A 15946-nucleotide genomic window follows, 5' to 3' on the forward strand; every position below is an offset into this window, starting at 1 on the left:
AGGAAGATAGGCCTCATTCTTTTGTCATTAATGAGTTTCTAGTAGCTGGGATGGCTCTCTTTAAGAGTTGGTGCAGTTCAACAGTAAAGACTTAGGCTTTGTGCTCTAATTCTTTTCTGTAATTGCATTTTATACAGTAAACAAAGAGCTTTTGGGGGATATTGTAGATAAGTACTAAAATCCGTAACAGGAGAGTCAGGCCCAATGCTTGACTTGCTAGAGGTAAGATGTATGAGATATAATACTGAGATCAATTTCTTTTTTTTTTTTCTTAGTGGATAAAAATAGTGTTTTCAATAGTTTGTAGGCAGACATAGAGGCATAATTTTACTTAGGCTTAAACAGTCTAACTTGCACTTGTACAATCAAAACCAAGTTTTAAACTAATGTACTATCAGAATTCAACTTAAGAAAAAGTATTTTAATTTTTATATCTATTTTCCTGGGCTTCCTCTGACTAGTAGACAGAGTACAGCTTTGTTTACCTTATCCAAAGCCTTATACATTGATGTATTTTTTTTATTTATAGGTGGTAGCCTACATTTTGGAAAGAAATGCATGTTTGTTACCTGCCTACTTTGCAGTTACAGAAATCAGAAAACTATATCCTGAAGGAAAACTTCCCCATTGGGTAATGATATGATATCAAATCACGTAGTCTGGAGTTTTGTTCCATACAAAACAAAATGACTTCTATTTTTTTACAATAAAATTTAAACAAAGATTTAGAATCTTCTATTCAAGAGTAAGCTCTGTGTTTGGGCATGCAAATTCTGTGCTTGGGCATGTAAATTAAGATGTAGTCTTGATGTGATTGCAGCAGCAGCTCCCTTTGCTTTTGCATGAAATTGAAGTTTTGGCCTATGGCCTGATGTTCAAAATTCTTGAAGCACTGAGCTGGTTTTGTTGAATACATTCAGAAATGCAGGTCATGCTTACCTAGCAGATTGTGCGTTCTCTGTTGCTTCAAGACAAGAAAAATCACTTTAAATAGCTGGCCAGTGTTTTCTTTCTATTTAAATTCCGTTATGCAAAAATATTTGGGGCTCTGGTGCAATGAAAATGGTCACTGTTTCCAAAAAGAACATAGCATTGATCCAGTTTTTAATTTTGTGTTGTGTCAAAATAACTAGGAGTCAGGAAAAGGATAAAATCCCAACTCCCTTGAATTAAGGGGAAAACTGTTACTGACTTCTTTTGAATGAAGATCTAATCCAGAGTGTACTAATCTAGGTCCTTTGTCTGTGTGGAATCGTTATCCAGAGGCAAACAGAGATTTGTTATGAACAGAAATTCTAAAGCTTGTCTTAAATCATCAGTTACTAAATAGTATGTGCTGAAATAATATAGTACACATAGGAGAAACAAGTATTACATAAACTTTCATTCGAGTCCAAACTGAGAAGAGTGCTTCCTGCCCCTGCTATACAAAGTCACGCTTTTCCTTTTTGGTTTTAGGTTCTGAATGATTTTTCCAACTTGTCGCAACGTGTAGGAAGCTAGGTTTTTTAGTAGATTCCTGTATATTTGATTAAAATATATGAACTATTTTTAAAGTCTTAGATATTCCTTATCAGTAGCTGCAACTTAAATCCTTAACTTTTTCTCCTCTTCTCACCCAGATACTAGGTAATTTAGTATCGGATTTTGTGGATACCTTCAGACCTACAGCAAGAATAAATTCCATTTGTGGTAAGAGAACGACTTAATGAATGACTTTGGAGTTAATACATTTATTTGAACAATTTTGTTTCTTAGAACCTTTTGGGGCATATACTCATCTAAGCAAAATGATTCGGAGTTTATGTTTCAGGTACTCTCTTTACTCTTGTCAGTTTGTTCTCAGACTTGCTTCTCTTCAGTTTTTGCTTTGAAGGGGAAAGCTTATTGGTGAGAACAAATAATTTTTTGCTACAAGCTGGTGGTGGAAGTGTACTACTTGTTACATGGCCATGTAGTTTCTAACTACAGTAAATGTTAAGAAAACCGTAGGTTTTCTAGGCTCAAGGATTTTGAGTTAATACAGATCCACTGGTATGCTAGTTACGGAGTGTTTTCTGGCTTCAGTTTCCATTGGAGCTTTTGAGCTGCTCAGCCTTATCCCTATAGTTGCAGGTTTCTGTGTGAACATTTCCTAGCTCAGATGAATACTGGCTGTCCTCGTCTGTGAAAGAAAAACTCACCTTTGTTTATTGCTAGAAATCTGAAGGTTAAAATTTGGCTGTTCTAGTTGTGATGCCTGTTGCATTTTTCTTCAGAAAGATAAAAATGCCTTCTGTTTGCTTTGAGAATTAAGTAGCTTAATAACAGCTGCATTGTATCTTAGATCTGAGCAACGTTTACTGCAACTGAGCTCCTTCAGAGCAGAGATTAAGAAAGTAAATTCATCTGTAATGGTCCAAAACATTTCGTGTTTCAGAAGCATTTATTTACTCTTCCATTGAAAGCATCGCATCGCTTTTGTGCATGTGACTCGCAGGCATCACACACAAATTTTTACAAGTCTTGTACACATAAATGACCTGTATAGATGTGGTTGAAGGGGAGAAAGAAATATTTATTTACTTCTCATTTTATCTGTTAGTAATATGGCCAGTCTGGACAATAGAAGTCACGGAATTTGAACTGACAGTGAGATTTAGGTCAAAGTTGAGGCACCTAGATTTCAATGCAGATCTACAGGTGTGCTAGGGGCTCAGTTCAGATGCCTGTGTTTAAGCAACTGAAATAAATCCCAGTTGTCTGATCTTCACTGATGAACAAGTCTAAACTTACCCTACAAAAAACTCTTCGTATGTCATCAGCTGAATCACATTGGCGTAGATCTCCATTGACTGTAACTGCAGAACAGATGTTTGGATTTGACTAGTTTGATGGACAGAATCCTGCCCACAGTTTGTCTTACAAAGTGAATGAAGGGAGACCAAAAGGCTAGATTATATACTTAGATTAGTAATACCATTTGCTTTGTGGAGAAGGTACATGTGCCAAAATTAAATCCCTAGGTCAAGCAATGGCAATGGAACAGTCCTATGGTAACCTAAAAGGACAGTTTTAGATTAATATTTGTAAATACTTTATTTTTGGGGTACCCTATCTGAACAAATAGTTTTTACTTGTTAGATCATTCATTACTTGAAAATAAGTTAGAAAAATAAAATCAGCCTGAAGCAATCCTATGGGAAAAAGCTTTAAAGAGTAGAAGTTTAAGGAGAACATAAATGCGGTTGAGGACAGTTTTTGCATCAGAATGATTAAACAACAGGCCAGTTTCACTGTTTTAGAATTTATAATGTTTCATTGCATGTAGGTCGCTGTAGTCTTCTTCCTGTGGTAAATAACTCAGGTGCCATGTGTAACTCATGGAAGCTGGATCCTACAACCCTTCGTTTTCCTTTGAAAGGTCTCTTACCATATGATAAGGTATGCCTTGTTAAGCTTCTTAAACATGTTACATTCTAAAATACAAAGCTTTTTTATCATTGGGGGCAGGAAATTTCAGCTATGAATATCCAATTGCTCCAGCTAGGCTAATGTTAAAGATGTAGATGTTTTCACTGTGTTACATATTTCAGTAGTTTTAAGCTATATGAAGAGGACCTTTAAAGTAGTGTGTGGTATAACTGCTGCCCAGGATGCTGAAGAGCATGAGACGTTTAATGCACTTTGTGGGTGTGTGCATATGAGAGAGAAAGTGAAAGCAGAAAATTGATTGGAAAATTAGCTTAGTAGTGGGGAGATGAAGAAATTACCTTCCCATTCTTTCTATTCTGTGCGCTTTGTTATTCTAAAGGAAAGATAACTTTACAATTCAAACTTAAATATAAATCAGCTTATTTAAACTTAAAACTCCTAGTGTGAAATACTGGCATACTGAAAGACTTTAAAAACTGTAAAGGATCAGGACAAAAATCCACGTTGTCCAGCATCCTATTCCCTGTGTCCTAGGTGTCTAAGGAATGATCTAAAGATAGCATATCTAATGGCATGTATAGTGCTCACGGTCTACAGCCATTATCATTTTGGGTGTTTCCTGAGACAGATTTTATTTCTATATATTTGATAAACCTTCCTTTTCCAAATATTTGTTTGGTTTCCGCTTAAACCTGTGTAAACTTTCAGTATCCTCAACATCCCTTTGACAAGGAGTTCCACATTTCAACTTCATGTTGCATGAGGAATCAGCTCTTTCTGTTTGTTTACAACCTGGCTTGAGATAATATTTTTCTTTGAAGTGATTCAGCTATTGGAAGATACAGTGAGAAGTTGTTTGATATGCTTTCTTCATGCTACTGCTGGGTTTTATGGGTCTTGGTCATGTGCTTCATCAGTTGCCTTACCTGGCTTTTTTTGAGTTCCTGACAGTCTTCCAGTATTTCAAGGCTGTTTCAAAACTTGTGCCATCCTTTTATTGGCTGAAGAATGTTCCTCTACTTGGTCCCCATAAAATCTGTCACTTCTTAAGAGTTGTGATTATTTCCCCCTTTCTTTTGGGTATCAGAGAGCAAAAAGATTTGCCAGATAATACATATCTGCATAAATAAAACATTTGTTCTCAAATTGGTTAGTTCAGTTAAACATGAACTCAGTATTAAATGTACTCTTGAGGCAATATATGTTTGTATGTGATTGCTTCTTTTTTTTAAGGATCTGTTTGAGCCACAGACTGCTTTGTTGAGATATGTGCTGGAACAACCGTATTCAAGGGATATGGTCTGCAATATGCTAGGTCTGAATAAGCAGGTACTGTACTATGCTGTAACACGTGGTTTAATTCTGCATAGAATCTGCACTATTCTTTTTCTCTTTTCTTTGCTATAGCTAACTAAGCAAAACAGTTTAGTTCCAGCAAGTGATTTTTTTAATTTTCTTTTTTTTAATTTTTATTTTTTATGAGATCATACTAGGTTAATTGGACACTGTTGTTCCTATCATTTGTATATTGCTTTACGAATGTTAAACTGAAAAGTAGAGATTTAAAATATGATTTTTTTTTTTTTGCATTGCTTTTTTTTCCTATAAGGCCAGCCTCAAGTACACCTTTGACAGACAGTAGGAGACTGCTAGCTCAAACAATAAAAATGGTTATTGTTCATTAGTTTTTAAAGCATTGTTGTACTCTGTTATATTGGCATTTCTAATACTAGAATAGTGAAAAGATGGGTTTTGGTTTTAAATTTTTTCTTTTTGTATCTTAGAATGGGAGGGCTTAGTCTGACTCGGGGATCCTTGAGGCTGGCCTCATAGTCACTGTTTTGTCTTTTCTTTTTTTCTTCCTTTATTTTTGTTCTGTCCTGTCTTGTCCTGCCCATCCTCCAATGCTCTAGACCTTGAACATTGCTCAGGTATGTTCACAACCTTACTGTTGTATTGTGACTAACGATACGCTGGCCGCTTTGTAGCCACTGATTCCAGTTAGAGAATACATGTACAGTCAGGGCTTGAAATTGGCAGAACCATTAGGCAAGGGCAAATTCTCACTACAAATCTCTAGAGATATGAGAGACGTAGCATAAAGCTGACAGTCAGTGGTCCTTTGGTCCTAAAATTTTGGTTGGAATGGATTGCTACCATTTCCTGTACCAGTCATAAGAACTACTTTGTCTGCTGGAATTTTCAGATGAGGAGAGATTCTTAGTTCAAAATTTCTTTCCTCATGCAGGTGGAAACATCCACTGCACTTGATTGTAAAATTATAAAGCTTTAAATACATCATTGTTTAAAAGAAGAAAACAATGGCGGTAAAAAAATGCTTTACTAGTGGAATTTTCTTATCATTAGGAAGCCTCTGTAACAAACTTCTCAACAGGCAATTATAATATTCTCCAAGCTGGGTGAAAGAAAGGTAGTGCAGAATACCATGTGAAAAGTAGTTCCTTAAAATCTGACTACTTGTTAAAATAAATAAATAAATAAATGCCTGAGCAAATCAACCAAGTGGACTTCTGCTTGAAATTTGAAGTTATGGGTATTATATTTACAGTTGTTCCCTTGTTACAATAACCAATTCCACACCTACTTTAAAAAACATCATTTAAGATTTATGAAATAGCGTTGCTGTTTGCAATACTATAGTGAAGGTTGTGTCAGTGTTTCCATTAAAGAAACTTTTTTCAGATTTGTAACTTGACTATAAAATTTACATGATCCTGAAACCTTGTGTATATTTCCTACTGTAACTGAATACACCAGTGCTCTTTCTGCATTAGGGCAGTGTTTTTGAATGCGCAGATTCCTACATCTTGACAAACAGTACTCTGTTGTATATGACAATCTTTTGTATTTGAGACTTATGGCAGCTGAAATGTTAAACCCTGGAAATGAGCTGCTAGGCTTAATGTTGAAATGAGTAGGATTTGTATTCTGTGTCTATTTCTGTATCTATATTCAGTTATAGGTCAAACTATTCCTCTATGCATCTTGTAGCAGGTAAATAATGGCAAGATCCAGACAAAAATGTATATTGAACCCATTTTATTCTTCTAACTGTGGGTGGTCTGTGCCTTCAAGTCAAAAAACATAGATGTTAAAATTGCTGGGTTTTAACTCCTATTTGACTGTCCCCTAAAAGTAATTGAAGAAAATTTACATGTAGTAATGAAATACATTGAACTATACTTCTTAAAATTTGTTTGTTAGTACAGGAATTCCTACACAAAGTTTCAACGTGGCGTGAATTTTTATGGCCAAGGAACAAACTTGAAGAACGTAGCTTATAAAGGAAATGCTGACAGAACATGAACTATAGCTGTACTACTACAGTTACATCAGCAGAAAGATGTTTGGACTGTTGAAAATTTGTGAGTTAAAAATATAAATCTAGAGTAGGGTGGTGTAGTGATATAGAACAGTAAATAACGTGCCATTTAAACATTAATATGCTCTGTTTAAAACTGTGGGAAACATTAAAATTTTACTCGCTTTTAGGTACAAATTAACTTCATGTCATAGTTGAATTTGTTAATGTAGCTAGCTGACAAAAAATAGTAGCATGCTTTTCAAAAGTTCTGTAACTGTATTGATGCTTTCAGTAAAATGGCTGATAATACTGTGTTTTATTATTAGAACTGAACTAACCTGCATAAATGAATTGTCAGTATAATAGAAGACACTTAGAAATGCAAGTAGTACCAAGTTCGTTTCAAAGTAAATACAGAAACACCTCAAAGCAATGATCATTATTTATTCATGATCATTAATTATTTATGTGAAGCTGCTTGTATGCCCTATCAACTATTTACACAGATCCAGTTACAGGATTGGAGCCTTCATTTGAATCTTTTGGCAACACAAACTAGGTATGGTTCAGCCAAATTTGTCCTAGTTCTCAAATACTCTTGAAGATGAACAATGAAATTTTCTGGTTCAGTCTTAACTAAGCAGATCTATGGTAGAAAACTGTTAATCAAACCACCTCTGAGTTGTGTAACAACAAAAAAGGTACAATTCCAGCTGTCCTGTTAAACTTGCAGAGACAAAAATGAAGGTAAAATTTTATATGTTTATAGGTTCCTATGTTCCTTTCAGGATTCTAAGTTTTGTTGTGGGTTTTCTGATACCTTTATCGAGTATATGGCTTTAAGACCATATGTAATAATACAGACTTCAAAATCTTCCTTCTGTCAGAGTGGGGATTTTTAGTTTTTCATGCTGTATACTTCTGTGTGGGACAGTACGTCCTCTTGTATGCCTGTTTGAACTGGTCTGTAAGAAGTAGAGATTTAAATTGTATTTTATCATGTATTTTATCATGGTTTATGGTTGGACTCGATGATCTTAAGGGTCTTTTCCAACCTAAATTATTCTATGATTCTGTGTCAATATATATTCTGCTCCTAGCTGGGGTGGTACTCCCAATACTCAATTATCTTCTAAGTAATTTTTTGAGGTATGTAATAATCTGTTTTGGGAAATGAGTAGCAGTTCAGTGTCTTTATACACTGATGCCAAATTAACATTCAGTTTAGGGATCCTACAGTTTGTTCTTAAAACAGCTTTAGTAATGTCTTCAGGACACAAAGTCACTTTGAACGTTCTGGTTTATATTTTTCTTCTCTATATGTATAAACTTGCATGAAGAATAAAATGCCATTTTTGCCTGCATAATTGCAGTCAGGATTGTACTGCAGTCCTCTAAACAATGAAAACCTTTGTTGAACTTTGACTCTGGTTTGGGGAGTATTTGAGAGAGGAGTTAATTTTCAGGTGTCTTGTTTCTATAATGTTATACAAACTTTTAATTAGCAGCTACTTTATTAATGATTTTGCTCTTTAAATGCTGTATTTGGCTGGTCACCTTCTAAAGCAGCAGTGGTGATCTGCAGCTTTGAGTAGGAAATTATGCCATACTCTGTTCAGGCAAATGTGTAGTTGTGTACTCTTCTAGCTACAAACAAGGATAGTTTGCCTGGGGAAGATATTGTTTATTTCATGTCTGTCCGTTCACTAAGTAAGCAGAATCATTAAATGTAAGGAATGACATAATGCAATATTCAAAAATTGACTTTTCTTTCCCTTTCATTTTTAAAATATTGTAGGTTGATGCTGTGAACTTACTACCCGATATTATTGGCATTAACATGGCAAAGCACTTAATTTAAGGGGTGTGATTATTTTTATATGTTTTGACTGTAAGTGTGTGTGTTGAGAGCACTTGAATGCAACTTCCTTGTTGAAACTTACTCCGTTTTTTAATGAGGAAAACTTGAGAATGCCCACCGAACTTGGTAGAAGTACAATCAGGCATAGGCAAGCTTTTAGGGCTTTGTGTCTGGTTAGCATACAGTTTTGGAAAATGGAAATGATAAGAGGGCTATAGTTCTGTGTTGTATTAACTACTTTAGGGATTTAACTTACACATTTTGAATTGGACTTCTGGAGACACCATCTACTTTTGCAGGGATCTTGGGCTCTGAGGTTTAGTCTTCTGAATCCATTTCTGACATGTAGATTCTTGTTGAATATTTTTGAGCTAAATGTTGTTTGCTTAAAACATTCAAAAACTGTAATAGCTTGCAGCTAGCCTACTGACTTCTTAAAATACTTTTCTTTTAGGGAACACTTTCAACTCTACCTGCCCCTCACCCCCCACACACACCTTCCCCATCCCCACAAAAAAAAAACCCAACCAACCTGAAAAAAACCAACCAAACCCAAACGAAAAAAACAATCCCCCCAAAAAACCCCAAAACCAACAGAAGCTTTGATCCACTGAAAAAAGTACAAGTCCGTCAGAGGGCTGGTCATGAGAGAAATTTTAGTATCAAGTTGGCATGGTAGTACTTTTTTCCCCCCTCGTATTTCTTTATGGTTTAATAATGTTTTCAATGAGATTATGTATTTGTCAGATCTTTAAATATTTTTTCCAGGACAAAATAGAGAATATGTATTTATATAACCAAATTACAAAAATTTGAATAAACTCCTCTTTAGAAAAAAATTATAATGGTTTTGAATGCTATATTTTTCCATATATAACCCAAAACAGTGTTTGGTTTGGTGTTTTTGTTTTGTTTAAGCCACACCAGAACATGAATTCTCATTTATTTGTGAGGAAAATCAACACTCACCTATACTTTCATTCATCTCAGTATATACTGAGATGTTCTTTCAGTTACGAGTAATTAATAAAACAAGGACCCAATCCTCCAAATTTTATTTCTGAGTCCTCCAAAACTATAGATACAAAATTTGTGTAAAAATTTATATTCACTGAAAATGCAGGAAAAAAAATGCCAGAAAATTTCATTAATGAAGATAGAATGTGAAGTACTGCTGTATTTCTTACTGAAAAATATTTTAAAGCCATAAAAGCATGATTTTCAGAATAGAAGAGTGTATTTATTTCTTTTTTATTTCCTGGCTCCTAAACTTTTCCCAATATTAGGATTATTCAGAGTAGTGAAAATTCCTACTGGAAATTCTGGCTTTCTTTTTAATAGTAATATTTTCCTGTTGTATTCTTCAAATAACTATTCTAAAGTAATATAGCCTAATATCATTAGGCTTTTGGACATTAACCCAGTGCTTAGCAAACTATTAAATTTCAAGCCCTGTACATAGTAGTTTTGCATGCTGGATTATAAACTAGTCTGTAGTGTTGTCTGTTGCACTGTGCTCTGCTTCATAATTAGTTGCTTTGGGATGGGGAAAAAAAATGAACGGCAAAAACCCCAAAGTATTCTCAACTGGAGGTGTTAAGACTGCTCTCTGTAAACCTGTAATGTGGTTGATCCGTGATAATGGCATTGTGTACTGGAAGAGAAGGTGACACAGTAATCGATGCATTCTGTTTTAGTTAGAGGTTTGTGTTAAGCATGCTTCAGGAAAGCACAGCTAGAATTGTAGCTTTTTCTGCATTTTTGAGCTGGTGAGGAGCATGCAACAGGGGATGCTGTTCATTGTTTTGTCAACTTTTCCCATTCTTGCATTTTATTTCTAATTGGAAAGAATCTTTTTTTCAAGGCAAAAGACTAGCATCGATGAAGGTAGAACAAGCATCTCCTTTCAGCATCTCTTTCGTTTTATTTTTTTTAATTAAAAGGTGTTTGTCTTATTTTTTTTAGGCTGCCTGGCTAGTAAGTCAAAGAACTCATCTAAGGCATCCCTAAAATGTTTTATGAGTATTTGGGCGATCTTTTTAAACTTTTTTACATACACCTTTTTGCCTCTAGAAAGGGATACTGCATTTTCATGATTAGTGTTTGAGCAGCTCAGTTCCTTTTATATCATTGAAGTAATAATGTTTTCTTTAAGGCTGCATTATGTTACAGGCATCAGGTGTAAAAACAAACAAACAAAAAACCCCCAAACCATTCCTGAATATCTCTGTTCAGGAGAAACAGAGATACTACTTGAAACAAACAGAGGTTAGATTACTTCCAAAGTGCTAGCACTGTCTGAAGTAGGTTAAATTCCACACAGCTTTTTCTCCTTAGTAGTAGTACTTTATACCAGTATAGCTATACAAATGCAGTGTAATAAAAGATTGTTGCACTAAAGAACTTGTGATATGTGACATTATATTTGAGGGTCTTAAATTGAAGATACATAATCTGAGTTCCAAACCACTGGTAGCGGGCCTCCTTTACTTACATCTGTACTAATGTATGTATCTGAATATAGAATATATTTCTTAATTGATCATTATTAGAAGTCATCATGGAAGGTGTGTACTTTAAATTATTTCTGTGTTTGCATAGCTCGCTGTGGAGATAGTGGCAGTCTAAATTGAACCTCTAAAGGGCTCATCACTATGATATGTAATTTCTATAGTTTGTGAATAGAACAGAACATATCACTTCTATCAGATTAAATGTCAAATCTTTTTGACCTTGTCTTGTACCTGGTGGTGCTGTGTCACTAGGATAGCACCTAATTATAGGGGTATCAACCAGGTGTTAATTCTGCTGCTAGCTGTAGGTGAGCCCAAAATGAAAGTGAAAGAGAATAGTCATTGAACATTTATATATGGGATATTTCCTCTGGGTTTGGTGATATAATTGATTTCTCTTTTTCTTTACGATGATCCCTACTTTTGAAATGGAGTTTAAAGGAGAAAAGAGGGAAGGTAAAAAAAACCCACAAACTCAAAACACCAAACCAACAAAAACTCCCCAAAGAAACAAAGGAACCCCACCAGTGTGTGAAAAGAATGGACTTTGTTTCTCCATGAATGCAAGATCATAGAACTAGCATTCTGCATTAATTTATTAAAAAACACAAACAAAACCCCCAGATGTTATCTGTGCATCGATGATCTGTTTTGGAACTGAGTAGGGAATTACGTAATATGTGATAAAATGTAAAAATCATCATGACCTGTAACGTAGTGCAGCTTTAATACACTGGCTTATCCTGAACTTAAGTTCAGACTTCATTTCATGCTTCCCAGCCTTTCTCGAAATACCATACTGTAACTGCAACTGTACAAGTTCTGAAGTTAATGGCAAGGCTTTTGGAATACTGTATCTGATCTCTGCCTTACAGCACAAGCAGCGGTGCCCTGTGCTGGAAGACCAGCTGGTGGATCTTGTGGTATATGCCATGGAACGGTCTGAGACTGAAGAGAAGTTTGATGATGGTGGAACCAGTCAGCTTCTGTGGCAGCATCTCTCCAGTCAGCTCATTTTCTTTGTGCTCTTTCAGTTTGCAAGTTTTCCTCATATGGTCCTGTCACTCCATCAAAAGGTAAATTGTTTGTATTGTTGCCACTTGGTAGGAGAGATTTTTAAAAACAAAACAAAGTAAGTTTAAAAAGAAGTCACTCACCCCTGCAAGAAGTACCTTATGTGCAAGAACTAAATTTTTGATCATTGTGCTTTGTAGAAGTAAGTCAAATTCTCAAGTTACATTACTATGAGCTAGGTCTGTTTCCAGTGTACGCAGTTACAGGATGTTGCGTTATATTTGGATTCAAAATGTGCTAGTAACTAGAATAAAAAGGTAAACTTGGCATAATTCAGAAGACCTGAGTACATCCAACGTACAGCCAAGCTTCAAAGAGAAACATGGCACGTAAATGGATGCAAGAACTTAGAGTTTGTCTAAATCTAACCAAAGCAGTGTAATCAAAGATTATTTGTCCAATTACAGTGATCTGGGCAATCACAGACCAAAGTTATTATTACTTCCTAATAATAATTCCGTTAACACTGATACACCTTTTAGTATTTACCCTTTTCTTTGGCACCCAGTGCCTCTCTGAACTCTAAGGGTGGTGGGGCCAGTCCTCCATAAGAAAGCGGAGGAGTGATTATAGTAACTCAGGAACATCCCGAGCTCTTTGCTGAGGGCAAGTATGGTGTTGATGGTAGGAAAGGACTGTTGTTTCTCCTCACTATAGGATTAGCTTGTAGCTATTTAGACACAGTTTCTAACATGCACTACATGTTGCTCCATCTTCATTTGTCCACAGTTCCATGTTACATCAAAATTTACTATTTACATTATGTTTTACTTGTGATGGATTCTAGTTCTCTGCTCTATTTAATATCCCTGAAATTAGTTTTACCACAGTTGGTTTCCTTCAATTCCTGTTAATGAACCATTGAAACAATAGGCGCTCTACAGTACAATTGTACAAATCTAATCTAAAACTAAAGCAAACTAGATAAGAGTAGAGGTTAAGAGTAGAGTACTGGTTATTAGAGAATTGCTGTTACAGATAAAGAATGTAAAAAACAAAAAAGTAAAACACCCAGAGGGGTCCAGATAAAGCGAGCCCAAGTTGTTCTGGTTCAAAGACTTTATAGACAGAGTTAATATAAAACGTCTGGCCTGCTGCTGGCAGTGGCAGTTCTGAACTTGGCTACAGGGCTGACAGTTTAGTCCAACATTTGAGTTGCTAATTTTTCAAAACAGTGATTCTCAAGAGCTAAATACATTTAATTTAAAAATTCCCAGAGTCTGTTTCTGTGTTACAAGTGATGTACTGTTTGCCATCTTTCTGAAAACATGACGTACATTTCTGCCTAAGTCCTGCTATAAAATTTCCAGTAATGTCTGCTGGAACTGGTTTAGTCTGCCCTTCTATTTTTATAGGAATCTTTGCAGGGATTTTTCTTCTGCATGCAGTATTTGTCTGTTGCTGAGTGTTTTTGACAGTTGGCAGGCCGTGGTCTTATTAAAGGAAGAGACCATCTGATGTGGGTGCTACTTCAGTTCATCTCTGGCAGCATCCAGAAAAACGCGCTGGCTGACTTCCTCCCGGTTATGAAGCTTTTTGACCTCCTGTATCCTGAGAAAGAAGTAAGTCTTCTCTCTGAAATGAAACATTTCATTTTTAATTCAGCTTGAGACCTTCATATGTCAATGTTACTATCATTCTTGAGTCACTGTTGCATAGTTGGAGATAGATGTTCTATAATTGAATGAAAATTTTCAGGATTTCCTAGCTATGTTTTCCCAGCAGCTGCATTTGTGCAGTGTTTTTAGGGGCAAAAAAAGATTTCTGTTAATCATCTCTTCCTTGACTTTGGTTTGACTAGGGTTTTGAGGAGTTTGTTAAAGCACTGAGGATACTATTGTCGTGGTTTAGCCCCAGTTGGCAACTAAACACCATGCAGCCGCTTGCTCACTCATTGTTACATCTGGGCTGTACACTGAGAGGCACTTTCAGGTCCAGAAAACTGAACAAGACACTTTAAATTGGTTTTGTATTCATGGTTACTTAAATTCATTCTGTGGTAGTAAATCAAATCCTAGTCATGCTTTGTACATTCCTCTAGAATGAAGGTTCCTGAGGAAGGGGGAGTTAGGGGAAGTTCTTAAACTTCCAGCATGACAGCATTGTCAGCATGAAGTCCTGATTGCTTGCTCTTATGGTAGTGCCTTCTGTTTTGGGTCATAGCAGATATGCTAACCAAACTGATAGGCAGTTACGTTTTTCCTCCTCTTAAGTTAATTTTGACCCACAGAAATTCTTCTGTGCAATTTATTTCATAAGCTTGCAGTTGCTTTTGGCAGCACAAAATATGGGAAGAGTGACCCGACTATTTGCTTTAACTGGAGTGATGTTCTCTGAGTTACCTTGTTCAAAGTGTTTGTGGGACTAGGGTATTTCTGAGGATTCAATTTCACAAGAAGTTTAAATATTAACTACAGCTGTTGCTCTTAGGATCAGTGTTGCTCTCCCCTTGATTATGTGTTGCTGCTGTCTCACCTGTGCTATCAGCAGTACTTCTGCGGTAGTAACTGTACCAAAGGAAAAGAGGTGCAGCTGTTGGCAGGAGGAGAGAGCTAGAGTGCCTTTCCAATGGCAGTAATATACCCAAGTCCGTAGCTAAAACCGTTTGAATTTTGGGGTGTATCTGTTCGTTTTCATAGGAAGTGTATTAACCTTTAGATACAGTGGAGATGCTAGACAAGTTAGATTTTTCAGAAAATATTGCTGAACCACTGAGTGCCTACTACGGAAGCACATACCATAGCTGATTTCTGAATAATGTATAACTGGGAGATTGAGAGTAAAAGTATATACTTTGTAACCATGGATGTCTTGAATTTGTATATTCTAAGCATGAACTTTCATTTGCTAAGGTCTTAGATTATTTGTTTTGGGTTTGGTTTTGGTTTTTTTTTTTTTCAGAATAATTACTGACATCCAGGTCTCTTCCAGAGCCCTTGATTTAAAATTGCACATAGAGGTGAGGGTAGAATCTGTTCTTCAAAAATGTTGCTTATGGTGTTTCAAGTCAGAAAAAGAAGAACTTGACCTTGTGAATGCTGGCTATCCAAGTTGATTTTCTGTCCATTAATACATGCAATATGTCACCTTCATGTGTTTTTTCTTTCTTTAGTGTATTCCTGTACCTGATATTAACAAACCCCAGTCAACTCATGCTTTTGCAATGACCTGTATTTGGATTCATCTGAATCGGAAGGCACATAGTGACAACTCTAAGTTACAGATTCCCATTCCTCATTCTCTTAAGCTTCACCATGAGTGAGTTTTAGGGGTTTTGTTATGTTTTGACTTGTCTCAAGATATAATGGAATAGGAAGCTCCAAGTCTGTATTCAGAATGTATTGTGTGATGGGATGCTGTGTTATTAAAGGAACGAAGCAGGACTAAGAAAGAGCTCAAAGTCGAAATATTTCATTAAAAAGTGGAATGCTGTTATAGATAATGGAAATAGAATCATAGAATCATAGAATGGTTTGTGTTGGAAGACCTTTGAAGGTCATCTAGTCCAACCCCCCATCAGCGAGCAGGGACATCTTCAACTAGATCAGGTTGCTCAGAGCCCCATCCAGCCTGACCTCGAACGTTTTCAGGGATAGGGCCTCCACAACCTCTTTGGGCAACCTGTGCCAGTGTTTCACCACCCTCATTGTAAAAAAATTTTTCTTTAGATCCAGTCTAAATCTGCCCTCCTTTAGTTGAAAATCATCACCCCTTGTCCTGTCACAACAGGCCTTGCTAAAGTGGTTGCCCCCATCTTTC

General features: G+C 36.0%; 1 protein-coding gene across 2 annotated transcripts in view; it reads left to right on the forward strand.

Annotated features, from left to right (window-relative positions):
• MED23 (mediator complex subunit 23) overlaps positions 1-15946 on the forward strand; it is a 43164-nt gene that overhangs the window by 8589 nt on the left and 18629 nt on the right. Inside the window, exons 7-14 of one of the 2 annotated variants that reach the window (XM_064447275.1) lie at positions 530-631; positions 1623-1692; positions 3311-3423; positions 4648-4743; positions 5328-5345; positions 11989-12189; positions 13606-13749; positions 15300-15445. In XM_064447275.1, coding sequence (XP_064303345.1) covers positions 530-631; positions 1623-1692; positions 3311-3423; positions 4648-4743; positions 5328-5345; positions 11989-12189; positions 13606-13749; positions 15300-15445 — 890 coding nt within the window. The remainder of the gene's footprint in view (positions 1-529; positions 632-1622; positions 1693-3310; positions 3424-4647; positions 4744-5327; positions 5346-11988; positions 12190-13605; positions 13750-15299; positions 15446-15946) is intronic. The other variant, XM_064447277.1, reaches the window with a different exon arrangement.

The sequence above is a fragment of the Phalacrocorax carbo genome, chromosome 3, assembly GCF_963921805.1.
Source record: "Phalacrocorax carbo chromosome 3, bPhaCar2.1, whole genome shotgun sequence".
Classification (NCBI taxonomy): domain Eukaryota; kingdom Metazoa; phylum Chordata; class Aves; order Suliformes; family Phalacrocoracidae; genus Phalacrocorax; species Phalacrocorax carbo.